The 25,645-nt window shown below is 42.9% G+C and overlaps 2 protein-coding genes across 6 annotated transcripts in view; one reads left to right on the top strand and one right to left on the bottom strand.

The window, feature by feature from the left end:
• The window catches only part of SLC25A21 (solute carrier family 25 member 21), a 516,565-nt gene extending 512,333 nt beyond the window's left edge, over positions 1-4,232 (top strand). For 4 of the 5 annotated variants that reach the window (XM_012469203.2, XM_064365802.1, XM_064365801.1 and 1 more), the window contains one exon: positions 1,485-4,125. In XM_012469203.2, the coding sequence (XP_012324626.2) occupies positions 1,485-1,546 (62 nt within the window). In that variant the 3' untranslated portion in view covers positions 1,547-4,125. Of the gene's footprint in view, positions 1-1,484 lie in introns of all 5 variants that reach the window. The other variant, XM_012469187.2, reaches the window with a different exon arrangement.
• On the bottom strand, positions 2,800-24,441 carry PAX9 (paired box 9). The gene is made up of 5 exons (XM_012470824.2): positions 24,107-24,441; positions 19,905-20,298; positions 18,510-19,136; positions 15,507-15,646; positions 2,800-5,953 (listed from the first exon to the last, which is right to left on the bottom strand). The coding sequence occupies exons 2-5, from the start codon at positions 19,906-19,908 to the stop codon at positions 5,699-5,701; spliced, it is 1,026 nt and encodes a 341-aa protein (XP_012326247.2). The 5' UTR covers positions 19,909-20,298; positions 24,107-24,441; the 3' UTR covers positions 2,800-5,698.
• Between the last annotated feature and the right edge of the window lie 1,204 nt (positions 24,442-25,645).

Here is a 25,645-nt window from a genome sequence, read left to right as displayed (position 1 = left end):
AAGACTTTTGAATGAATGGTAAAAAATTTTTCTTTAGAGAATGAGAGAGAGAGAGAGACAGTAAGAAATAAAAGACAGGTGAGCCTGGAATTTTTGTTCTTTGTTCTGGAGAAGCATCCAGCATTTTTATCACAGCCTCAGCAGCTCAATGGGGCTAACAGTCAGGAACCTCCCATGAAAGAATCTTGAAGTCTGTGATTTAAACTTCAAATATTACTAGGCCAAAAATTAACCCAACTCTGCATATTCTTGTCTTACATTGTGAATGGTTAATAAGAGTAAATGCAGCAATTACCTACATAGTAATGACCCTCTGTAGTATATCTCTTTCTCTTTGCCAGAGTTTCAAGAGGCCTAGGCAGCTGAGGACTAATAGAGTATCTTCATGGGTTAAAAATGAAAATTACAGGCAGATAATTATCTTTGGTATATGGTTACACAAACATATGCAGCCTATAGATTAAAGAAAAAAAGTATGTGGCAGTATGTTCAAAATAACTAAGACCCAAATCAAGTTCTGTTTCTTTCCATCAGAAGTCAATCTTCTATTCATGCAGCCAAGTCTTCTCTAAGTTGTGCTCAGGATATTTGTCAAAATTTTGATTTTGAATTGTTTTTCACAGAGTTAGACATAAAAGGATGAAAAGAAATTATCCTGAAGAGCATAGGACACGTGCTATTTCCTGCATCAAATAGAACACAAAATGTTCCACATACAAATGCTTCTCCCAGTGGCTAGGTACTCAGCAGCCTCAGTGCCTGTTTTTCTGTATCATTCCTGTTGACATACCACAGAGCATGTCTCTTCCCAGCCAGTTATGTAACTCTTTTCCAAGACAAATGGTGGTCTCATGGCATCCAACCCCCACTACCAAATTTTCAAGTTCAAATCCATATACAACCAAAGCAGATAAAAGAAATGAAGTTTAGCTTTCAAACTCCTTTTGTTAGGTTTTGCAATACAGATTTTTAAAATATTCAAAATCTAATTTTCACATTGCAATACAGTTTGAAAGCTATGAGAGAAAACTAGACTCATCCGTCAAGCACCATCTTAGAGATTTCCTTCTTGAACGCAATTAAAACTGCTAATTATGGACTGAAAAAGATAAATCCTTTGCCTGCACATGAAGAATCTGAAGGTTTCTGTTCGCAGGAAAGCCACATGCCCTTACATGACTAAATATGTCTATATTTATTTACTTTTAAAAATTAAAAGTGCCTGAAAAAGAATCTGATGAGAAATGATGAAAGTTGCAAAAACTCATGGGGAAAAAATGTATTTGGAGACTCAAGATGGTCCTGATTTTATCCTGAGAATTTTCCACGGTAGTTTATATCTTTGTATTGAAGCTCCAGAACTGCTGATTTTGAACAGCCCCTGCCCGACAGGCTGTGTAGGACACATGGATCCAGAAACCCAGTGGGAAAGCCAGTGCTACTCCAGAGCATTTGCAATAAAAAACAGCTCTTTTCTTTTCTAGGTGGTGCAGTGATGCTGCTGGTTTATGAATACACCTATTCATGGCTTCAGGAGAACTGGTGATGGCCTAGGACGTGTTTTTCCCCCTTCAGATAATGGATATTTGCTATGCAGCACCATGAAGAAGAGAGACTATCGATCAGCCAGGTGTCTAATTATGAAGGAGAAAACTATTCAAGAACAAAATCCATTTTAATACTTTAAAAATTATCTTTAGGCAACTTGAGATGATAGTTTTGGCCATATAAATAAAACTATGAGAAGAAAAATTAATATGGAACAATGAGGTATTTAAACTGAATATAGAAAAATAGCATAGAAATCATATATTTCATAAAAGAAATATAAACTTTGTTTCCTATGTTCCTCTTCACTGCTTTACAATAAAAATTCATTGTATTGATCAGTATTTTTCCTAAGAGGTCTGTAAATGCTTAAACTATTGAAAATAAATGAAATTATTCAAAGAAAGACTGAGTTAAAAAAAGTTAAGCCAAATTTAAAGTTTTTATAATGAATTAAATTATTCAATAAACGATATTTAAAGAGCACAAGAAAAATGTTTTTAAAGTGCACTAAAATGACCTTTATGAATACTACGTTAAAATCTGTTGGTTTTCATTAGTAATTATGCACATCTCAGCTCTATTTTCCTATATCTACTTTATAGCTCACAGTGTTAGATAATAAACAGGTATTTTAAAACACTGTTTAAAACAGAATGTTAAAACACTGTTGTTTAAGCATGTATTTTTAAATCATGATATACAAAATCTCTAACAAGTAGAAAACATGAAATAAATTTAAACTACTTTCCTTCACATCATTCTCTTTGAAGACGAGTTCTGTTGATGAGATATTTTCATGTTAAATCACACATTGGAAGCACTCCTTGGACCCATTTGTGCCATCAGTATTTGCATCCAAATACCTTTGTTCAGCTTACTTACCTGTGCCATTTTAAGTAATAATGTATAGAACAGAACTGCATTTCCAGGATATTAGGTTTAAATGACAGTTTCAGGTGTGAAGTCGGCTGTCCGCAGTATTAAAATATGTATGATGAAGGGAAAATTTCCAAAAAAGAAATACACTTAGCATTTCCAAGGATTACTGTACCAACATGTACCACCAAAAATATCTCCTTGGTCTTGATGTAACCAAACTTGATTTTCTATCTGCATCCAGAAATGATGCTGATTCAGTAGCTAAAGTCAAGAAGAATACCTGAAAGTCCCCACGACACCTGTCCTAAATTACTACTAAGGGCTATTTCACTAAAGCATTTTGAAAATAAAAAGTAAAAGATAACATAGTAATTATTACTTTTTATTAATTTAGAGCATTTGAAGTATAAAAATAAAAGGCTTTTGACATACTGTATATACATACATAGCCTTCTGTTGTACATCCTTTCCAACGTGTTTTTAAAATTTATATTTCAGTCCAATATTCAGTAAGAGGGCCATTAAAAACAAAATAAAAATGTTTTAAAAAGAGAAATAAGAATGTGTCTCTGTTGCATAACTGCATTCTGTCCTTGCAGGTAATTCTCTTGCATCCTATGAGAGCACTGCCTGTATAGAGGCCATGAAATTGCACCTTTAACCTCTCCACGTGGATGAGATAGAAAAGTATTTCTGAAGAGTACCTTTGCCAGTTAAGCCACACTTTTACCATCTATGAGATAGAGGAAATATGTCAACATTAACCAATAATAATAATCTTTGAAAGCCCTTTAATCCATCCTATTTTCCTTCTCATATTTTAAAAAGTGGCTTTAAATCATAATTTGCTTTGAATAGCAAATTGTATTTGTTGTCTTTTAAAAATTACTCTATGTGAATTCACTGTTAAGACTTAGGGGGAGAAAACAAAACTTCGATACCATTAATATTAGGTTTTTTAAAATACAAGAACCAGAAAAAATATATAAATAGCACAATAACAAGAAATTTCTTAATTTAGATAAAGAAAATAACATTTTTGCATTTCCACATAAGCAATTAATATTTTTTAAAGCCCCCTCGCAGCCACCTAAAAACGTGATAAAGAATAGTTCTGTACCTTATGTCAGTTTTTCAGACAACAGGAGAGTCCCTGTATGGTATGGTTTTAAAGTCTCCACCAAAATATTGGATTGGATCTTTGTTCCATTCAGTTTATAGTCTATTTTCTCACCAGACTGGGAACTCCAGATGTCAATGGGAGTTTTACAAGATCAAAGGAAGACTACGGCCCTGAGAGTTCATCTGCTCCTTCTGGTTATTCTTCTCCTGAAGTTATAATCCTCTGTTTGTAGCACTGAATTTCGGTTGCTTTAGAAATAAATGCGGTTCAAAGCTCTCTATAAGATATCTGCTGTTTGAAAAAAGCAGTCATTCTAACAAAACTTGTATGTCAGAAATCTGCTTACTGTTTACATCCTAGTGATTTGAAAACCTAGTTAATCTAGCCATCTGAGTTTTAAATGAACCCATGAAACCAACGTGGTGGAACTGCGTTGCCATGTAGACTGTGCACAGCACAGACAGGAAGAAATTAAAATCACCTAGGGAATCCATCTTCAACATCCATATCCAATGAGGTGCTCTTTTAGTTATTGCACAGAATTATTACCAAAACACCCTCAATATATTAATTTTCCAACAGTTGAACTGTACCAATGTCCTAAAAACATATTTTTAAGCCTATACTGCCAACCAGGAAGAACTTACTAAACAGAAGTGATTAAAAACTGTAGAATTTTGCCACAGAAAATCAATTGTTTTAAAATTCAACACATATGCACATGCTCACACACACATATACCCCACAGCTGTTATTAACATTAAAGTGAAAAATAAATTGGTCTAGAAAGGTTTATGAGTTAAACTGTGTCCTGTAATTTCAGAAATGAATAAAGGGAATTTGTTAAAATTAAATAGCATTGTATTTCTAGTACCACCACCAGTTTACCTACATGTGAAACATGCTTCTGTACAACAATGTAAACTTCACAGCAAGCCATTGTTACATTCATTAGAGCAGAATTTTCCATTTTCCTTAAATTACAACATAATTTTGGGCTGAGATTGCTGAACACACAGGTAAGCCAACAATAACAGTACAATTTAGTTTCACAGTGGTTTTCTTTACACAAAGTTCATTTTAAGTGTCTTTGCAAAACATTTCACATTAAACTTCAGTTTCTAAGTGACTTCCTTTAGAGCCTTCTTGCTCAGATATTTTCCACCCTCTTGTCTTTATGTGCTTAGCATGTGTGTTGTTTGATTAGGTACAAAATGGAAGACTGGCTTGTTTTATCTGTTTTTTGTGTCCTCTGCTGTAGAAAGAAAGTGTCCTTCATGAGATGTTGAAGCCTTCACTGCATACACAAAATTTAGGGGCAAATCCAGGTCCAGGAGCCCGAGCAGCCCACCACCAAACAGAGACAAAGACTTTCCAGAAAGTCACCTTTGCAAAAAAGAAAGAAAAAAATAGAGAGGGGATGGGGCTAGGGGGAGGGGAATATCTTAGGGAATGAAGACACAAATGCACATTCCAGAGTCCATATTTACAAACTAATAGAAAATATAAACATTATTGTATTTGGAGCCAAGTCAAAACCAGGAAGAGCTAGATTCAGATATTGCTTGGGTTCTACACATATTTTTCAACAAAATAAGTCATGTCTTAAAGATAAACAAAGGATCACTCAAGTCAATTATTGATTTGTTTCCTAATGATGAATTAAAGCTTACTTGGTTACCATATTTGATTAGAGGGTATAGAATAATTTTTCTCTATAAGTATTTTCCTTTATTGATTTTGCAAAATCTCAACAATTGCACATTTCAAAAGTTCAGGTTGATTTAGAATAAATATACACATGTGTGGTTTTACCAAAAACTAGTTTTAAAAGTCCCTTAAACCCTTTGAGGGGTGTAGGTCTCTTCGCTATGTTAAGACAGTATATAGGCAACACAAATGTCTCATTCAATGCTTGTTGTTGCTCTTGTTTTTAAATCCTAAAGTCATGTCAGTTTTTCTGCAAGAGAAAAGTTATGGCAAGAAATATGTAAGTGTCATCAGCACAAAGGATGTGAGTCCGTACAGCCAGTTTTCAAGGCAGGAGGGTTGGAGGGCAGGAGGGGTGAGATGTGAGGCCTGGGAATCAGGGGAGGTGCTGAGATGGGGAGACCCGGGTGAAGCTGCTGGAGATGGAATTTCCCATCAGAGTGCGGAAGCCGTGACAGAATGACTACCTTCTCTGGCTGCCTGCATTCCCTTGAATGCCAGCGATGCAGGAATGTCACAGTTGTGGGGAGACAGTGGGGTGCTGCCAGCATGTTGCCACCCATGTCCAGCAACGTAACCAGAAGGAGCAGCGCTGTAGGTCATGTAAGGCGACACTTGGGCCGGGGTAGGGTAAGGAGCCATGCTGGACGCTGACACAAAACTGCCCACAGCTGGGAGACCATTTGGTGCCTGAAAGGAGAAGAAAAGAAGTGAAAAATAATCACATTATAGTAGTGAACATTTCACAGGTTCTTAGAAAGAAGCAGAAGCTAAGTCTGAGTAAGCCAACAATGCTCAGACTCTACTCTCCGATATTTTTTTTAATGAGCTTTATAATGTTCTAAAGACATTCACAGTCTTGCCACTTAAACAATGGCAAGATATTACTCTTTCCACAAACACTTAGAGAAAGCTACAGCCAGAAAATTCATAGTATTTGCTTGCGCTATTTGGAAGTATAGGAAGGAGGTGCAGGGTGAGGAAAGAATCAATGGCGATTAAATATTCTTAGAATCTATCCGGCTATCCTCATTGCCTTTGTCAGCCTTCCCGGGACTTGGGTTTTGTTTGGCTCTTTTGTTGAGGCACTTGTGACAGGCCTGGTTGGTATAGCTTTCATTTTCAGTAAAGAAGGGCACAGACTGCAGGCTGTCATGTCATGTTAGAAATGCACAACGAACATGACCTTTGTTAAAGAAAATGTAGACCATATTTTAAGAGATCATATTGAAAATGCTCATAGGACAAAGGACATACAAAAATCAGGTGCTTTGTCTTACAAGGGTTTTTAAATGAATATTGCAGGTACTTTTTCCAGGACTGTTTTATCAGAAAGGAAACTGTCTTTCCCCATATAAAAAAAACTGCATATGCCTGGTTTTGAAAGTGGAAATTTTGCTTGAAAAGTTTTTGGGCCCTGTGATGTGAGTTTTTAAAAGCCATGTGGATAAATCTCTTGAAGTGAATTTAGAAGTTAAAATCTTTGTTTGCAAACATGATGCAGCAGTCCTGGCAGGCGAGCCTGCCTAGAAACCAGTGCTCTCCTGGCATCCAATGAATTATTGTTGGTATCGTTACTATTAACAACACTAAAAACACTCTGATTTTTAATCCTGATTCTGGCATGAACACTGGGCATCCTTCTTCAAGTAGTCTAATTTTTTCCCCTCAATCTTTATACTATTTAGAAATAAAGAGTAGATCCTGTCTCCTGATAGTGAAATGAATGAATTACCATTTAACATATTTCCTACTGAAAGTATCATGTAAATACTAGAATTTTATTAGGAAAATTAATTTAATCCTTAGAATTAAGTTAATCAGGTGTATGTTAGCTAGATACTTTTCCTGTTCAATTGAAACATCTAATTTAATTTATTTGGGTTATTGTTTTCAATTCTACATCTATGAGAATGCAATGGTGAGGTCTCAAAAGCTATTTTCTCAATGCAGAGTGGATGGATATGTACACAGAATAGAATATATACGTGGGTATGACTTAACATTGCTCATGGATTTCTGACAAAATAAGACAAATGTTAGAGGGGTTAGCCTTGTGTCTTTGGTCTACAAGAACACACACCTTGTGTTGTGTTTTTCAACGTTGGTTGTTTGAAAATGGGAAAGAGAAAGAAAGCTAAAGTTTCTTAAATAGGTTCTATGTCCCGGCACCAAGAAATATTCAACATATTTTACTGAAGCATGAGGACTAATGAATTATATAGTTCATTATAAACGATTGAGTTTATCATAATTACAAGATAGAGTGTCACAAATACAACACAATGTTCAACTGAAATTAAAGTGTATTTTAAGGGTCCCAGAGAAGATGATGCTGTATTTTTTAAATAAACTACTGCATATAACTGTTGAATACAAATGAAATCTTATCCTTTTTTTATACAAGGATTTAGACTAAGAGGTTTAGCCATGTACCCTCAACCAATTGGCAAGTCAGTAGTCATGTGTTAAAAGAATTAATCACCCCTGCCCGATGCAGGGTCTTCTGTAGCATGTCATACTGTTTTTCCTGGACACTTAACAGGTAGATGCAATTTAATCTCAAACTAGAGCATCCTTTGAGATAACATCTGGTAACAAATTCTTTTCTCTCCTAGAACCTTCATTGTTAGCTCCTCATCTGTTTCTTAGCTTCTAAAAAAAAAAAATTCTTTCTTCCACTTTTTGAGAATGGCTAATTATGTCTCAAAGGAAGCATACTTTAAGGCTCTCAGGAGATGGACATCAAGGTAGAGAACTATCAAATTACAGGGAAAAAAATTTAGTTTTGCTTAGAGATTATAGTTTTAATCATTTTTATTTAGAATTATCCCAATAATCTATGATAAATAAGTTTGGAAAGAAAGAAATCCAATTCAGCTATGGAAAGATGTTCACATCTGTATATATGTGGTGTTAGTTAATACTTTAATTCCCAGCATTAACTAATATTTTATACTACTGATGCCCATGTGAACTAAGAATAATGAAATAAGAATGCTAACATTAAAATTACTTCTAAAACAATAAAAAGTCTTTGGCCAACATCATACAGGGACATAAGGTTAAAAGATTTAATATTATACATGGGAGAAATAATGTTCTAGTTAGCAGAACATAACTGTTGGTGAGTTCTATTTTCCCTCACAGCTAAATTTTTCCTTTTTTCTTTGTATTTTACCTATCATTCAAAATTACAGTTCTCTCTGAAATCCTTGCTTAGTCATCTTCCCTCTTCTTACACCTTTGCCCTTGGAACTATTGCTCGTTGATGTGCCCCATTTACTTGGACTCTTGAGTTGTTTTGTTGCAATGTCTACAGTCCCCTTATGTGGACCCACTGCTTTTTGCCCAGAGATGTTTCCCCTGGAAGATGGCCTTCAGAGACATGCTGCATTGAACTTTTATCTTAAATAATGCTCCTGAAATTTAGGGGGAGGCAGAACATTGGATTTAGGCCTATATTACCTTCTAGTGCCTTGTTTATTCCATGATTACATTCATTTATCAAGTGTAAAAAATATGACTAATTTTTTCCATATTTGTCCAATTTCTCATACTTAATGCATAAACTTGCTTTGTGTCATTATTCTTAGTATTAAATATTTCAAAGTTCTCTAAAATTCACAATATTTACTTAGTACCATTTTAGTGATGCAATCCCCTTTGTACTGCAGAAAGACAGGGTAGGAAGAGAAGCTCGGAGAAGGTTGATTTCATCTAAGAAAAAAGCGGCCAGGTGTGGTGGCTCACACCTGTAATCCCAGCACTTTGGGAGGCTGAGGCCGACAGATGGCCTGACGTCAGGAGTTCAAGACCACCCTGGCCAACATAGTGAAACCTCGTGTCTACTAAAAATACAAAAATTAGCCAGGTATGGTGGCAGGCTGCTGTAATCCCAGCAACTCAGGAGGCTGAGGCAGGAGAATCGCTTGAACCTGGAAGGTGAAGGTTATAGCAGTGAGCGGAGATCATGCCATTGCACTCCAGCCTGGGCAACAAAGACTTTGTCTCAAAATAAAAAAAAGAAAAAAAAGAAAAAGAAAAGAAGAGAGGCTACATGTTTGCTTTAAAAAAAAAAAAAAAAACAAAGAAATCTTTAAACTTAAACAGCATAAAAATAGCTCTTAGTTTTCTCTCAGGTTAAATTATGAACTAGCTTGGGGTCTAAAGAGTTTTGTCTTAATTTTACTTTTTACTTTTGAAGTTCAGATTTATAAATTTAGAAAAAAAAAGCAAGTAAGTGTGCTTTAAAATTTACCTGCCTCCTGCCACCTTCACTATTTATTCATTTTAGTGACTCAATAAACACATCAATTTTCTCACTATTAATTTTGACACATGACATTAGTAAAAGATATAAATCTCTACTGGGTCAAGTAATTGTTATTTATGAAGCAATCACTGAAAGAGTAAAATTTTCCACCGCAAGGGAAAACAACTACAGGTAGCATTGATGTTTATTTATTCTTTCCAGTAAAAGAGTACATGACTTAAATGTCCCAAATCTGTTTAATGTTTTCAGTGAAGGGCATGTAATTAATCTGAAAAGCTAGTTAGGTCGAGTAGAGACTACCAAATGTACACTATAAATAAAGTGGAGCAAACATGCTAAATTACTCTATTTAATTGGATTGTAAATATGATTTATAAATCAACCAACATATGGAATCCCCAGGGAAGAGTAAACAAATTTTCCAAATGAAACCCTGGCAATGGGCATGTAATGGAAATCTCATTTTTGAAAATGACTTTACCTAAAGATTCCATAAATAAGACTTCAATCCATCAACTCCTTTCTCATGTGGATCTTCCATGAAAGGCATGAGAACTCTTTCCCCTGAAAGAACTGTGCAAGGGTGCTCTCTATAGCAAACTATCTTCTACCTAAATTTGAGAAGGAGATTTACTAATACAAAGCAAAATAGACTAAATTGCATACCCTGGAAAAAGTAAGTTACTTGCTTTGTTTAATACTTTTAGGAAAAGACAGACTTTATCACACTGACATTAAAGGAAATCATCTAGAAAAAAATGTATAAGATGCAATATAGTTCTAGTTAAGGTTATCGCAGAAGAATGGAAGTACAAGTTTTCATTTCACTTGTTCCAAAATGTTCAAAATGCAAATTTACCAGTTTTTTAAAGTAACTTTAGTGACTATGTTGAGGAACTGTATTGGCAGAGGGCTAGATTGCAAACTGTTTGAGGACAGGGACTTGTCTTAATCATCTTGTACCCCCACAAAACAGGATACATCATAAGCATTCCACAACCATATGTATACTTAAGTTAGTATACGTTTGTGAAAGCAAAACATGTGATACTCTGGCTTAAAAAGCAAAGCAAAAAGGTAGGTACCATTTATCACAGAACAAGCGTTACACTCTAAGCAAGCAACATGAATAAGACTGTTGAAAAAAGTAAACAAAAGTTCTAACCTAGCCATTTTATTATTTGATTTATGGTTATTCTATTTATCCTCCCTCCTCCAGAAAACGAAAATACATTAGTATCAAAACACCTGTGACCACCGTAAAACTGGTATGGCAACTGTCTGGCAATTAGAGGTTATAGACCATTATTGAAATTCTGGGAATTGTCTACTCTACATTTTTTATTGTGAAGATAAATGCAAATAACAGTGCCAGGTTCTCTACCCATAATCTGCTTTCACTTATGAGTTCAACCTGGTCCTTCCCTTATGATAAAATTAGTTTACCTTGGCTTTATGATAAAGTAGATTTAGCCACAAACAGACATGTGCTTCACCCAGAATTTCAACCTCAATATCATAAGCAAGAACAAGTTTTGGATCTGAAAATAATCAAGATTTTCTCTTTTTTGGTGAATCATTTTTATGACTGTCATTCTTCCCTTTTTAATTCATTATGCAATGACCTAGTAAAACATATCTGACAAAATGAAATGATGGTTATAAATGTGGTTTGAACATTCATCCAACAAGATCTCAATTATGCTTACTTATCATATTGTAGATCTCAATGTCTCTAGGATATGGAAAGTTGCTATTTAAAAGCTTTACTAAATTTTATAATTTTCCAAAAGATTATTAAAATTGACATGGTCTTGAAAAATTTTCAGTTACCTTTCCCTGCCATTTTATACAACACATTTTACTGATACATAATCATTAATTTTATTTTGAAATACTTCTTGTTAAAATATAACCAGGTCAAAGAATGTTTTTCATTAAAGATAACATTATAAATTTCAAAGACACTCTGTTGGCATTTGCCTAAGGTTTCATTCTCTATGACTTATATATTATTTATAAAAATTAACTTTAATATTAAGAAAAATTTAATTTAATATTTTTATATCTTCCTGAGAACTGTAAATCCATGAGGACAGCCAGTTTTTAAAATAGTACACTAGAAAATCACATTCAGGATTCTGGAAGACTATCTTCACTTTCAATAACATGTACAAGTAAATGCTTCATAAGAATTTCAGATTATGTCTTTAAGTTCAACTATTTTCACAACTTAATTCTGAACTTTTTAAAAGTTCAAGTATTTATAGAATCTTGAACTTCTCAAGATTTGTAGCTGACATCTCAATTTGTAGCTAGTGTTATATTAAACTTGTCAACATCTGTAACCCCAAAATGAAGATACCCAAAGCTTATAAATCTGTCACTCCATTTAGAGTATCAGAAATGCAATGTATTTTTCCTGAGAAAGTATGCTCATTTGTAGAAATTTTTTCAAGAACTATACAATTATTTATATCTAGTTTGAATAAAATGAGGCGTTAATTCACTAAATACTTCCTAAAAGGGCAAATGTATTCCAGCCCCTATGATTCTCTATATAAGGTTGTTTCGACCATTCCAATTGTATTCCATTGGAGTTTTATGCTTTCAACAGAAGAGAACCTGCCATCAGCAACCAGAGAACATTGTTGCCATTCAGAAGTAAATAAGATTAAGGACTTTTAGCCTCAATATTAACTGTGGGTTTAAAAAAGCCAAAATAAATATTCTATCCTCAGAGACAATAAGGACTTCTGAATGGCACTGCAAAATATTAATTACAATGTAATATTAATATGTAAGACAAGTTTGAATATTTTAAACTAAATTTTCAAAGACAAAAGATAGGTATACGCATAGCTGAAATGTGCATACCGTTTTAATTACTAGGAATCAGGGCATCCGTCTTTACAGTTAAGCCGAAAATAGAAACTCTAGATTATGATAATCAATAGTATCTATACTTAGTTGCGTAGTTTAGCCCTTTGGTAATTCTCCAGGTGTCCTCAGGAAAAATATGCTTTAAATTCCTATGATTCTGAATTCTCAATTTCCTTCTTTATATAATAAAATTAAACTAGTATCATATAATATCACATTATTTAATAACAATCACAAATGCCCTGAAAGTGGGAAAATTTTTAAAGCTTTTATTTGGCAAAAGACATTCAAGATTTTGTCCATAATATAAACTGAGGGAAAAAAAAATGTGTTGCCTGAGTTTACATTTTGGTTGAATTATGCTGACACCATTTTGAAAAATAACTTTTAAACTAAATCTGCCCTTTAAATATTGGTAAGAGAAATGCACTTATATGTGCAACACTTTACCTCTGTGTCTTTATAAACAAGTATTAATGTGTAATTTAAGCCTACATGAAATCAATGTCTGAAGTCCAAAACTCAGAAAAAAATGACACAGCAGAAATTTATGTGCCTACTTAGTACCTCTTCAGCATTAAGCACTATTTTGATAATTATCTTAGAGTAGCCACTGACTTACATTATTCTTAGAAACTCCAGGTTTTGAAATTTTATATCATTTGAGTTATCTATTAAAATACATGGCAATGCAAAAGATTAGCATATTGCAATTAAGAACTCTGCAAATGTAAGTTTGATATAATTTTTTTTATTCCGGAAAAAATATTATTTAGAGCAATATTTGGCTACTTATTTCTTTAAATTATATTCTTTTATAAATGTGATAATCTAGTGATTTAAAATTTAGTATATAAAATATCTATTTTTAATCAGAATATCAATTGTTTAAAACTTCAAAATTTTTACTTTAAATAATTTGTCAGTTTAGTTTTGAAGTGTATTATAAATTAAGCATTCCCAAACAAGTTTAAATGCTAGATCTATAATTCAAGGAAGTGAAAATTAAAATAAGTGGCCAGGCGCAGTGGCTCACGCCTGTAATCCCAGTACTTTGGGAGGCTGAGGTGGGAAGATCATGAGGTCAGGAGATCGAGACTATCCTGGCCAACATGGTGAAACCCCGTCTCTACTAAAAATACAAAAATTAGCTGGGCATGGCAGTGCATGCCTGTAATCTCAGCTACTCTGGAGGCTGAGGCAGGAGAATCGCTTGAAGCCGGGAGGCAGAAGTTGCAGTGAGCCAAGATCAGGCCACTGCACTCCAGCCTGGAGACAAAGCTAGACTTTGTCTCTAAATAAATAAATAAAGTTTTTTTTTTTATTATGACTGCTTGATATATAAACTGGGTTCATCAATGACATGTGGAAAGTTTTTCAACTCTATACTTCACAACGTTATTCCAATAAATGATGACCTAATAAAAAGCACTGAGTGCCTATTAAATGCTTGCTTCTATGGTAGGCACTTTATATACACTCTTTCTATTGTTTGTGACAAAATCCCTTGAAGCTTTTTGACTATGGACTCTCTGAACAAGGTATACTCTGATAAATATTACTTGGTTTTACAAGTCTCTAACTGCCACTTAGAACCACAGGTATATACTTAATAAATGCTTAATAAATAATAAATGCTTAATATTTAATAAATGTTTACTATGTGCCATATGGTTGCATTATCTCATTGAATACCCATAACATCTCTTGGGGTTGGGAGTATCATTTTCCTGTTTTAAAGATGAAGAAATAGAAATTTTACTAAGAAGTCATACAGCCAGAGATCGGAGCTCCTAACCATTGTACTATTCTTCCTTTTCTTTGTAAATTGCAAGTTAAGGGTGGGTCCTATAGTAAAAGAAAATGACAAACTTCCTTATCATTTCCCATTGGCATTCTTTACAGTAGAAACAGACTAAGGAAAAGGGCTCTCTTTCCTTGCTGCCATTTTCTGTGCTATTTGCTATTGGAGAGCCACTAACATGTATTCTGATTCGGCTTCAACGAAATAAGAGAAGGAAGAGGACGTGGAAATGGGATTTGTTACAGAAAATAACGACTAGGATTTTTTTCCATGTGAATAAGAGGAACACGTTCGACTTAATTTTTAAAAGCTGATTTTGACAGATAAGAAAACTTAAAAAATTGTAAGACTTCAAAATAATAAAACGAAAACTGAATAGTTTGAGGCTTTGGAATTAGAGTTTGAGATTAAGAAATTTGCAAACCTCCTGAGGTCTGCTGGGGAAACCTTACACTGCCTTAAGGTCAGGTTTTTGAGAGTTTTGAACTCTTAACTCCAGGGTGGTGATGAATTTAGACTTAAATCTGGAGCTTTTGTTGTGGTGGTTGCTTAGCTTTTCTCGGGGGAAAAGAAAACACCGGTGTTTTAAATTTTCCTTTGGAGACTTGAGGGAGGGACGGAGGGAAAGAAAAATTAAACGGTCCACAGCCAGTCCGTATAATTTGAGGTTTTCTCACTAACTTCCTTGGGAGATTACGATGTGACCTTTAGTAGAGAAAATGGTGGCTTTGTTACGTTTATCTGGGTGCCCCTCTTCGCAGGACGAGCCGCGCGGGTTTGTCCGAGAGCCACGGGGGCGAAAGTCCGAGCGCGAGGACCCCCACAGCCGCCGTCGCCCCGCAGGGCCGAGACCCGGGGCGCGCGTTTCGCGGGCGTGGAGGCGCGGCTCCGAGGCCCCAGGGTTGCTCCGCCCGGCCCTTCGGAAGCGCCTTCTTTGGTTAACTCTACCCCCAATACGAGTCGCCGAAAGGCTTCGGGAGCCGCCTCCCCAAGCCCCCAGAGACCGAAAGGCCTGGAGGCGCTTCCCAGAGCCGCGCCCCGGGGAGCCGCCGCCCCAGACCCCCCGCGCCCTAGCGAGCGCTCCCGGCCGCTGGCGGGGGTCGAGGCCCCAGCTCCGCCTTCGAAGGCCCGGGCCTCTGTTTCCCCCCAAACCACGGAGGATCTGGCTCGTAGCAGCAAATGGGCGCCGGCCTGGGCTTTTCTCCCGGGAGGCTCAGAAACGGACCCGAGTAAATCCCCGGCGCCACGCGGTCCACCTGGCCGGGCCCTCGCCTCCTCACCTGACCGTACTTGGTTTCCTGCTCCAGGGCTCCCTTCTCCAGCCCGTTCACCGCGTGCGGGGCGGCGGCGGGGAAGTTGTTGCGGCCCAGGCTGCTCCACTCCTCCACCTTGGTGCTGTGGTAGGGGGAGCTGTCGCTCACTGCTGGAGAGGAAGAGAAGGTGTCAGGCCGGAGGCCCAGCCCGCACGCCCCACTCATGAGACGGGACCCAAATCCGCGACGAGAGAGCTTGAGGGCTCAGACCTTGGGTCGGCCCCCTGCCCTCGGCCTCCCGAGGGCGCTGGGCCCAGCCGCGACCTCCGTCCGGTGCTTCCAGCCCAGGGCCTGGTGAAGCTTTACTCGCCTGAGTGCAGGCCTTTCCGAATTCTCTGACCCACGCCTGAGGGAAGATACTTTTTTCTTTTTCAACCGGTCTTTGATTTCCCTCTCATCCTCCGCTCTCCCAGGGCAAAGGAGTGGAAGAAACCCAAATAAGGAGGGAACTGTTAAGGCTGCACGCGCCCGCCCGTTCTCTGCCTCCTCAGTCTTAATAACCCAAGGCCGACTGGGAGTTGACAACGTTTTGGGACTGGGGCTGGCTAAAAAGAAACGCGCCTGACCTAAGGGTGCCTGCACTGGTGCTTACTGCACTGTGGGGATCTGGCACTTGTGTCAATAGAGAACAAAAAGACCTGCAAAGTCCTTTGCAAACAAATAACTAAATGATTCCCACAATACAGTGCAAAAGATGCATTCACAGATTTCTGTTTGTGTGTGCATAGGGCTCCCCTTGATACTCTACCTCTACACATTACATATGTGATAAGTGTATATGACTTAAATCTTGCAATTACCACTCTACATGTCATGGGTGTCAGTGGCAGGGTTCTCCTAAAAGTTTAAAATATATATAGATACAAGAAAGAGAAAATGAAATAGATTAAGAAAATGAAAGTAGAATTAAGTGTTAAGGTGTAATGCCATCAGTTATTCTTTCTGTTCTTGTTGGAGATGCAAAGAAAATTGTATGGTGTGATTACTATGATACTTAGAGTCGTGCATATTGAATCATTGCCATTTTTCAGTGACCAGGTATAGTTTCAAAGAGATTTGTGAAGGCTACAAGCAATGTGTTTTTGTCTTTGGGTCCTATGGGTGGAGGATGGAAGTTTAACAAAGTCATTGTAACTTGATTTTAAACACTTCCATCTGACACAGTGCTTTAAGAGAGTAATCGTTTTTGTAGAAATCATCATTTTATAGTCACAAATTTGTCAGAATCTAAAATTTGTCAGAATCTGGGTTGTTTAAAGTTGGCATCGAAAATCACAACAATATCTATAAGGAAGAGTTGCTTCTTTCCATTCTCCAATACTTTCCCAGCTGACATTCACTCTGATGGGAGAATCCCTAGGCAGGAAAAGTTTTCTTTTCAAGTCCGTCAGCCTTTTTTTCCACTATGTCTCCTCCTCTACCACCCCAAGAATTAGATTGAGTGCCATTTGCACCAGAAAACTGTGTTTTGGTCCAGAACTGCCTGTCTGTCTTTGCCTTCCCAGACAAAAGGCAGTCGGTGGGCACAAGCCTGAAGTTATCTTAAGAAATTGAGATCCCCCTGCGAGCCCCCATTTCTGCTGATCTCACACTTTCCCATGAACAGGGGCTTCCTTTAAATGTCAGTGAGGTCAGTTTATCCCATAAATCAAGGGCAAGCTCCCCAACTACTGCTCCAAGTAGCTCCAAATAAGACAAAACTGGGCTCTTGTAAACTTGCAGTCAGAAAACAAGAAGATGAGAAATCAGAGCTCTGCTTTAATTACTTAAAAAGATAATTGTGCCAATGTGGTGGCAACCAAGAAAGGCAGGAAGTAATTAAAGGAACTATTTCCCTCTTTCCTATTTAATTTTTCCCCTACACTTTTAAAACTTTAGGCTGAGAAATTAAGAAAGTGGACTATCTACACATTATTTAAATTCTGCATCTAGGGCATTTAGACTTTATTTTCTCCCTACCAAGAAGTTAACGCCTAAAAAAAAAAAAAAAGAAAAACTCAGTAAAAGAAAACAAACTCAGGTCTCCTGCTGAAGCTGGACTGGGCAGGAGGGCTCGGGGAATCCTGACTAGGCAGAAAGGACGCTTAGGACTAGGCAAGGTCAGGGGTGAGAAAGGAAAGAACAGTGGGGTGGCATTGCTGAAAACGTGCAGGAACTAGATAGATATCCACTTGCATTCTCGGGGACCCGGGAACCCCAAAGGAAAGCGGAAAGCTCAGGGTAAACGGAAAATAACAGTAAAAGGACGGCATGGAATCGCCTGCATTTTATTTCCATCACTGCAGATGCCACTTCCCCTTCTAAGATACATACAGTGAAGTCTGTTAAGGTAAAAAGTGAATGAAGAGAGAGAGAGAAAGAGAGAATATGACCTCGTCTGGGAATGAGTTAGTAGTAGTAACTTCGGGACCTCCATTTCCGAGGAAAATGAAGTGAAGCATAAGAACGAAACCAATTAGTTGACATTTGAACTTCCTGCCGGAGCAAATTTGGCCTGATTGCCAGAATCGGAGAAGAATACTTCAATTTCCACCGCGTGCTGGACTCCTCCCGGCCGTCTGTGATCCCCAAGCAAGCCGGCATCTGCAGCCGGCAGCCCTAAGCAGGCTCGGGCCTCCCGGGCTGCGCCCCAAGTCCGGCCCGGCCGCTCTCTCCAAGTGAGCAAGCCGGGCTGAGGCTGCCTCGGCTCGAGAGGCGGGGGAGGGTGGAAAATGCGAACCATGTGTTGGGGATGTTATGGGTCTGGTAGTTTGAGATGAGGCAGGAGACTGTGTGTGGCAAGGAAACCAGGGGCATGCGTTTCAACTTAATGAGATCGGGACACCCCCTAGGAAGACTCCTTACGTTTCCAAAGGAAAAAGCCTCAGGTGATGGGAAAGACACGGTCCCGGAGGCCGCAGATAGTGGGACCTCCGCGGGAGTGCGGAGGCAGATGCTGCATATCCACACGCCCTGTCTCTGAGCCCCTACCTTGGTCGGTGATGGAGCGGATGCCCAGGATGTCAGTGACGGAGTGCGAGGAGGGCCAGGTGCGCGGCATGGCCACCGAACCGGGAATGGCAGGCACCCCGGGTGGTGTGGGCACCTTGGCAGCCGCCGCCGTGATAGGGCTGGGGTATGAGTAGATGTGGTTGTAGGGCAGCGCTGGTTGCGGTGCCGGCTGGTGCTGCTTGTATGAGTCGTAATGACCCTGCTGGGCCAAGTTGCCGATCTTGTTGCGCAGAATGCGGCTGATGGAGCTCACGGAGGGCACGTTGTACTTGTCGCACACGCCGTCCGCCAGCAGGCGGTCCCGGATCTCCCAGGCAAAGATGCCAGGGTCCCTCTGCTTGTAGGTCCGGATGTGTTTCACCACGGTGGGGGTAGTGACCCGGGGCTTGCTGCCCCCGATGGCTCCTGGCAAGATCGAGCCTGTCTCGTTGTAGCGCGCCAGGATCTTGCTGACACAGCCGTGAGAGACCCGTAGCTGGCGGCTGATGTCACACGGTCGGATGCCCAGTTGGGCCAGTTCCACGATGCGAAGCCGGATGGCGTTGGGCAGCGGCCTCCCGTTCACAAACACTCCTCCCAGCTGGTTCACCTCCCCGAAAGCTGGCTCTAAAAAACGAACACACAGCGCGCGGGGACGCGCACCCGCTGCTTGGGACAGCCGCCTGCCACTGGGCCTCCCTGCGCGTCCGGGGACTGAGCGAACGCAACCGTCCTGTACTAACGACAGGGGCTGTCCCCAAGCCAAACGGTCCCTGAACAAAGCCGAACGGCCCCAACCGTCACGGTCCAATCGGACCCCCTCCCTCATTCCTGCGGTGCCAGAGGCCCCTACAGCCAAGTAAAGTGGTGAGACGCAGGGCCTCTCCGAGCGTTCAAAAGTCTCCCGAAGCAGGACGGGAAATCGGTCTTGATGCCTAAACGCGCTGCTTCTCGCCTGCTCCTCACTAAAGTTCTTGGGCCACTCCCTCTTTACTCATCCCATCCCCAGCGTTCCTCCTGGAGACCCTGGCAGTTAAACAAAGTCTAGGAGAAGCTAGAGGTGCTTTTTTTTCTCCTGTTTTGTTTGCGTGCATGCGCACGTATGAAGCAAAACTTCGTTTGCTACTGGGGCTGCGGGACTTGCTGATGCCATAGTCCCCTTCTCTTAAAATCAGAAAATGGCATCAATAGCCAGCCAGTAGCCAGCGTTCACATTGAACTGCTGTGCGCCGCTGACCCTTAGCGTGTTCCTACAACTTGTAGGAACACGAGCAAAGTCAATAGAGAATGTGAGCGCTTAGTGGCGCGCGCCCTCGCTCTCCCTCCCTCCCTCCCTCTCCCGCTCGCTCCCTCCCTCCCTTCGCGGCTCCGACGGAGTCTTCCACCGCCACTCACCCATTGCTCCGAGCAGTACACCAACCCGGCCGCAGTTCCGCACAACCAGACAGAAAGATTCCGCACGGCCTCAATGGCCCGGCCTGTTGCTACGCCGGGCCGCCGGCGCCTCCGCTTCTTCCCAGGAGGAGGAGGCGAGAGTGCAAAAGGAAGAAGTAAAAGGAAGTCTGTGCCCCGGTGAAAGAGGCTTGAGTTCTGCATTTCAATCTAAGCAGCAACGTGGGCTGGGCTGAGCAGGGCCGGGCGGCTCCGTCTATCACTCACTGGGGACACGCCCTCAAAGAGGCGGGCCCGAGGGCAAGCTGCGTGGTGATTGGTGCGGGCCGGTGAACGACAGGGCAGTCCAGGAAACTCCTTCCGCTGTCTCCTTCAGGCTAGCTCCCCACCTGAGTGACTAAATACGACGAAAATGGGTGTTTGACATCTTCCCAGAAGCGACACAAAAAAGACAGCAAAATCAGGCTGGTAAAATGCTGAATAAACAAATGAAAGAGTCTTGTCTGAGTATGAATGATTCGAAGGGAGACGGGACCCGAGGAGACTTCCTCGGGGGAACGATGGACGTCTCAGAATTGAAGTTAAGACCCTAAGTGGGAGGCGGGCGCCTCGGTGCACCGGGGTGGGGGAGTTGTCTTAGCAAAATCTGTCAAGAGGGCCACCGGAGAGAATCTGTGTCACCTGCCGATTCTACCTAACTTCAATCCATGCCAGGTGGCGAGAGCGCAGGTGTGAGAAGGTAGGCCCGCCAGAGAAACCAGGAGGTTATGGGGAGCCCGAGCCACAGGTGGGGGCCACTGTTAAGGCCAGGGAGGCTCCTCCTACCGCCAGCTTCCCGCGGCAGCCCCTCACCCCCCAGGTGGACCGGCCAACCACTAGCCACGCAGGCTCGAGGTAGGGGCCACGCCGTGTGCCGGGAACTGAACCACAGGAGGCTAACGCGAGCGCACTGCCCCAAGTTCACTGATTGCCAGTGACTGGGGCACTCACTACGGACCCCAAGGCTCTGCCACATTCAGCCACTGTCCTGGGCCGCTGGGCCTCGGTACCAGGGTTTGCGAGGGTTCTCCAAACCGATTTCTAAAGAGTTTTGCTTATATATAAAAGAGACTTAGTCTCAAGAAAGTGGACACCGACGCTGCACATGGATGTAATTCCCTCGTCTTCTATTAAGCTCCCAGAGGCCCTTTGGTTCTGCCTACTTCTGAATTTTCACTTTTGTTCACGCTAAGTCTAATCTAAAGTTTGCCGTATGCTTATTGGCAGTCAAAGTTATTAATATTTGCAGTTAGAGTTGTGGAGAATGTGAATAAAAATAATAAACAAGAAGAAAAATATTTTCGTGAATTTGGGAGTTTTTACTGCTTGGGGTCGTGAACTCTGCTACTGCTACTTGACAATCCACAAGGCTCTTTGTCCACACAGGATTCAGGCTGCTTCCCCAACAGTCCCCAGGGATGTGTGTGGCTCTGTTACGCCCAGGGAAGCTGGCCCCAGATCTTGGGCCAATAAGTTACAAGAACCCAGGAAAAAACCGTGATCGGCCATGCTTCTGCAAAGGAACAGATCTCCAGATTCCCACTTGGTGGTGGGAATGGTGAGGATGCACTCTAAATTCAGTTACCTAACAGAATGAAGGATGTGAAAGATACAGATGAACTAAACACCATTCTTTACAATCGTAATCTTGAAAAAAGCCCCACAACTAGACATACTTGAACTTGTCCTTTTTTGTTGGTTGGTTTCAAACGTTTAAAATCTTCTTGAAGTTTGATTTGATAGCAATTTCGCCCTAGTCTGACCCCAATATCTGTTGGGTGACACCGTGTGGCACCGCCTGGCATTTTTACATAAGTAGAGCCTTCTGAAATCTAAAGATTTTAGAAGCAGAAGCTCCTTCTTAAGGCTGTTAGGTACATTGAGTTTTTGACGCATCGGAGGGGAGTTTACGACTTTGCCTTAGGCTTCAGGAGGGAATGAACTTGCCCGGCAACTTGATCAGGAATCCTCCTTCCCCCTCACAGACAAGCAGTGAGTATCGTCCTCTGCGCGGAATCTGCTCTACTTCCGTGCACCCAGGGAGAATTCGCAGTCTGTAGGGCTGCTAGGCGGGTACAAGGATATTCGCCTACCAATAGGCAAAACCTAATGCCCCGCGGGGGGTCTGGGGACTCTTCGAAAGCTTTAGCAGTTCTACAGCACCAGCCTAGAGTGGTTCCGAAACTGTTACGGTTTAGAGCTCTGACTATTTGGAGGTAACATACAACCCTCTCTTGTTCCCACCAACTCCCTCAGCTGCCACACATCTCCCCAGTTCTCACACAGGTTCAATGCTATCTCTCCCTTTCCACCTGCTGGACTTGGCAGTGACCATGTGGCCTTAGATGCTGCGGACCCCCTGGACGCATCAGGGGTAGCATCTCACTGGGCAGGGGGCCTGTTCCGCGGCTCTGGCCGCTCCCCGTAGGCCCCACTCACACCGGCGAATGCAGGTACTGGGTGCTCTTAGCATTCTCAAGAGCGCAGAAAGAACCCATTTTAGGTGCTTTGGGCCACTAAGTATCCGCGGCAAGCAGAGGTCCCCGCTCTGGGAGCAAGAGAAGACAAAGCTGCAGGGGCAGACGCTGTCAGTGAGACCCCAGCAGAAGAGGTTGACGCTGAAGCCTTCCCAGGCGCGCACAGAGTGCTGGGGCGAGGTAGTCAGCGAACCACTGAGCCCCACCGAGAGACGACGGATCTGAGGGAGAGAAAGAGGGATGGAGGAAGGAAGAGAAAGAACATTCAGATATAGTCAGTCCCAATGGGCGTAAGGATGCAGGACTTAGAAAAAACAAGGGTCAGCTGGAGTCAGTGCCCCCTGGTTACTGCCCAGTCTGGACCCAGGAGATCACAAAGAGATTGGAAGAATTTCAACTGAAAGGAGAAATTTAAGACCAAAACCAAAACACAACCAATAAGGCCTGCAGCTGGCTCAGGCCAGGGTGAAGCCAAAAAGCGTTTCCCTAGTCGCGTCGAGGCCTCCTCCGAGGGGCGACCGGCTCTCCGGGTAAATATTTACTCAGTGGGAGACTGGAAGCCAGCCGGGCCTAGAGTGTGAAGGAGGGGGGCTACACAGGGTTGGAGGGATCCGTACACTAGGTGCGGGCCGGATCCTAGTGTACACCCGCCCGAGGGGAGCAGGAGCCGGGGACTCCGGGGGCGGCTCGGCCCAGGCGTGCGGCTGGGGAAGTTTTAACCCCCACCACGGGCTCGGCTGGACTCCGCCCTGCCCTCGCGGACCCCAGCCAGATGCTGTGTAGTCTCCATAAATCTGTCAGCCCTCCCAGTGCCGCTGGCAGTCACCTGCTGCGCCCCCTTCTCGGCACTAGAGCGGCGGGCGGAGAGACGCGGAGAAGCAAGAGGAATCTAGCCCGGTAGACTGTACCCGAGGGCTGCAGAGGTCAAACCCAAGCACTGCAGGTTGTGCGGAACGCGGGGACCCCTCCCTGTATCCCCAACCTAGACCGATGCCGGCTAAGCTGCTCCACAGGAAGGCTGCTCCTCCGGGTCTACAGGTCAGTGATGACTGCGGATGTGAGAATAGGGTGAGAATGGGGAGTGTGTGTGACCGGGAGAGAGGTTGTTCTATTCCGAGTTGCAGTAATGACTAGCGGAGCTAGCAGAAAATATTAAAGAGCTGAGTCCTCCAACTTGCCCCCTGCTAGGGACAGGACCCTCGAGCGACGCCCAGGCGATGGTGCCCGCCTCTTTTCCACTCGGAGGAGTTGCGGGGATTGCAAGACAGCCAGAGTCGGAGTCCGGGACTGGGATTTTCACAGTGCATTGACTTCTAACTGTCTGGGGAACATGCAGTAAAGTCAAGACCTTTCAGGGTGAGTTGGGGCATTGCGCGCGGCGCAGAGAGAAAAACAGGCCCAACTTCTCCAGAACTCGGCCCGCTGCGATGTCCCGGTCTTGCAGGGACAGCGGCCAACTGAGTTTCCCAGAAACTGCAGCTGCAAGTGACAACTGGAAGAGTGCCCGGCGCCCGGGGCGAGGGTGGGTCCTCCCTGGACCGCTGGCCCTGCAGGATCTGCGCTGCGAAAGGGGGCGGCGGCTGAAGGGTGCAGTAGCGGGGGACTGGGGATGGAGACAGCCCTCAGTGGTCCTCTGCCCCAGCCAGACCCGGGGTGGGAGAGGAGGACAGGTGGCGCCCGCACACTGACCTGCCAGCCTGGATTTGGAGGGACTGCGGACGCGCCAGCCCAAGGAGAAGTCGCAAGCGCTCCTCGAGGAGCAGAGCGCGGCCGGAAGATGCTCGGAGAATAGCCCCGCGGCCTCTCCACCTTCTCACCAAGGAGCCTCACGGTTCAAGAGCCTCTCCGGGCTCCACGAGGTAGCTAGAATGGCAGTGGGTTGGGTCGGGCCCGAGCCCGGAAATGGCGTCTCCGCGTTCTGCGGGTTCGACAGCGACCGGGCTGGAGTGCTGCGGGCGGTGGGATCGGCCCCACGGGCTGCGAACGCTTGTGGCCGGCTTTCTTCTTGCGAGGGCAGGGGAGGGGCCTGTCGCTGCCTGAAACCCGCTTTTAATTCTCCGCCTGCCTGTTTCCGATCACCCGGGGTTGGTTTTTCTGTTTGCTCACTCCTTCTATTACAATAAAAACAATCGACATTTCTTTTCAGTTTCCCCATATTAGCGTCACTCAGTAATTGTTCCCCACCCCCCTACCCCCCGCGTTGAAGGCGAGCGGGTTTGCTGGTATTTTCGAATTTGGAAGTTTTCCGAGCATATAAGCAAATCTTTCCTAAAGACTTTAAAGTGAAAATAAATAACGGCCCGGGAAATTGCTGTGACCCTAACATTACTTTCTGAACGCAAATTACACCCATTTTTCAGTTTTCAACGCGGAATTGCTTTCAGAAGGATGGTGTGGAGCTATACGTTTGTTTATTAAATCTGCAAATGAAAGAGAACACATTTTTATGCAGGGGGCAAAACTCTGGGCTGTGGGATTGCAACAGAGAGCAAGGATCCAAAAGAGGAAGGGGGCAGCGGCCCAGGGGCAGGGAGGGTCCCTGAGGGGAGGCTGGGCTGAACTTCTAGTCAGAGGGAGGAGGATTTCGTCTTGCCAGGGTTGCAGCATTAGCAGAAGTTGCGCAGCTTGGTGAGGAGGGCGCAGTCCATGGTCACTCTACAGCCATGAGCTGCAGCGCTCAGGAGAGGTGCGGCTCTCTCTGCCTATGGGAAAAGCAAGATTGCCGGTTCTTCAACACAGCTGTTTGAGACCCTGCCCTCAGGTGTCGGCGTGAGGGCTTTGGGGCTGCCTCCTTCCAAAGACCCTATTGGCCTAAATGCTGTCTGGAAAAGATAAACGAGAACCAGGCCTCGCCTCTAAACCCTGGTTTCAGGACTCACATGAAGCCCTTTGGGGGCTGTGATCTGAGTTATGTTGAATGTAGCTTTATTGCAAGGTCCGGGTTGCCTGCAGGCTGCGAGGCCCAGACCACTGTCCTCTGATCAGAGCTGGGCCTCGGCCCTCTAGGCCCCAAGCTTCTGCTGGGCTCGAACTGCTGATAGAGCGATGAACCCTCTCTAGACCCAATTTCCGGCTTCCGAGGAGTCTGAATCGAACCGCAGACCAGAGTCACCTTGACGACGGGCAGGAACGTTCTCCCATTTTCGGTGACTCGGGGCTCACTCACTGTGCGTCTCCTCTAGGTGGCATGATGCCCTCGCGAGTAGCCCGAGTCCTGTGCCGTCTGGC

Source organism: Aotus nancymaae, unplaced genomic scaffold (assembly GCF_030222135.1).
Source record: "Aotus nancymaae isolate 86718 unplaced genomic scaffold, 86718_ANA_hifiasm-v0.15.2.pri h1tg000062l, whole genome shotgun sequence".
Classification (NCBI taxonomy): Eukaryota; Metazoa; Chordata; class Mammalia; order Primates; family Aotidae; genus Aotus; species Aotus nancymaae.
The sequence above is the reverse complement of the archived record's forward strand: the minus strand, read 5'-3'. Positions and strand labels throughout refer to the sequence as shown.

Coding starts and splice junctions, on each gene's coding strand:
- PAX9 (XM_012470824.2), bottom strand. Junction 15,647..18,509: donor CCGCTCCATCACCGACCAAG/GTAGGGGCTCAG, acceptor CCTCTCCAGCAG/TGAGCGACAGCTCCCCCTAC. Junction 5,954..15,506: donor AGGAAACCAAGTACGGTCAG/GTGAGGAGGCGA, acceptor TTCTCCTTTCAG/GCACCAAATGGTCTCCCAGC.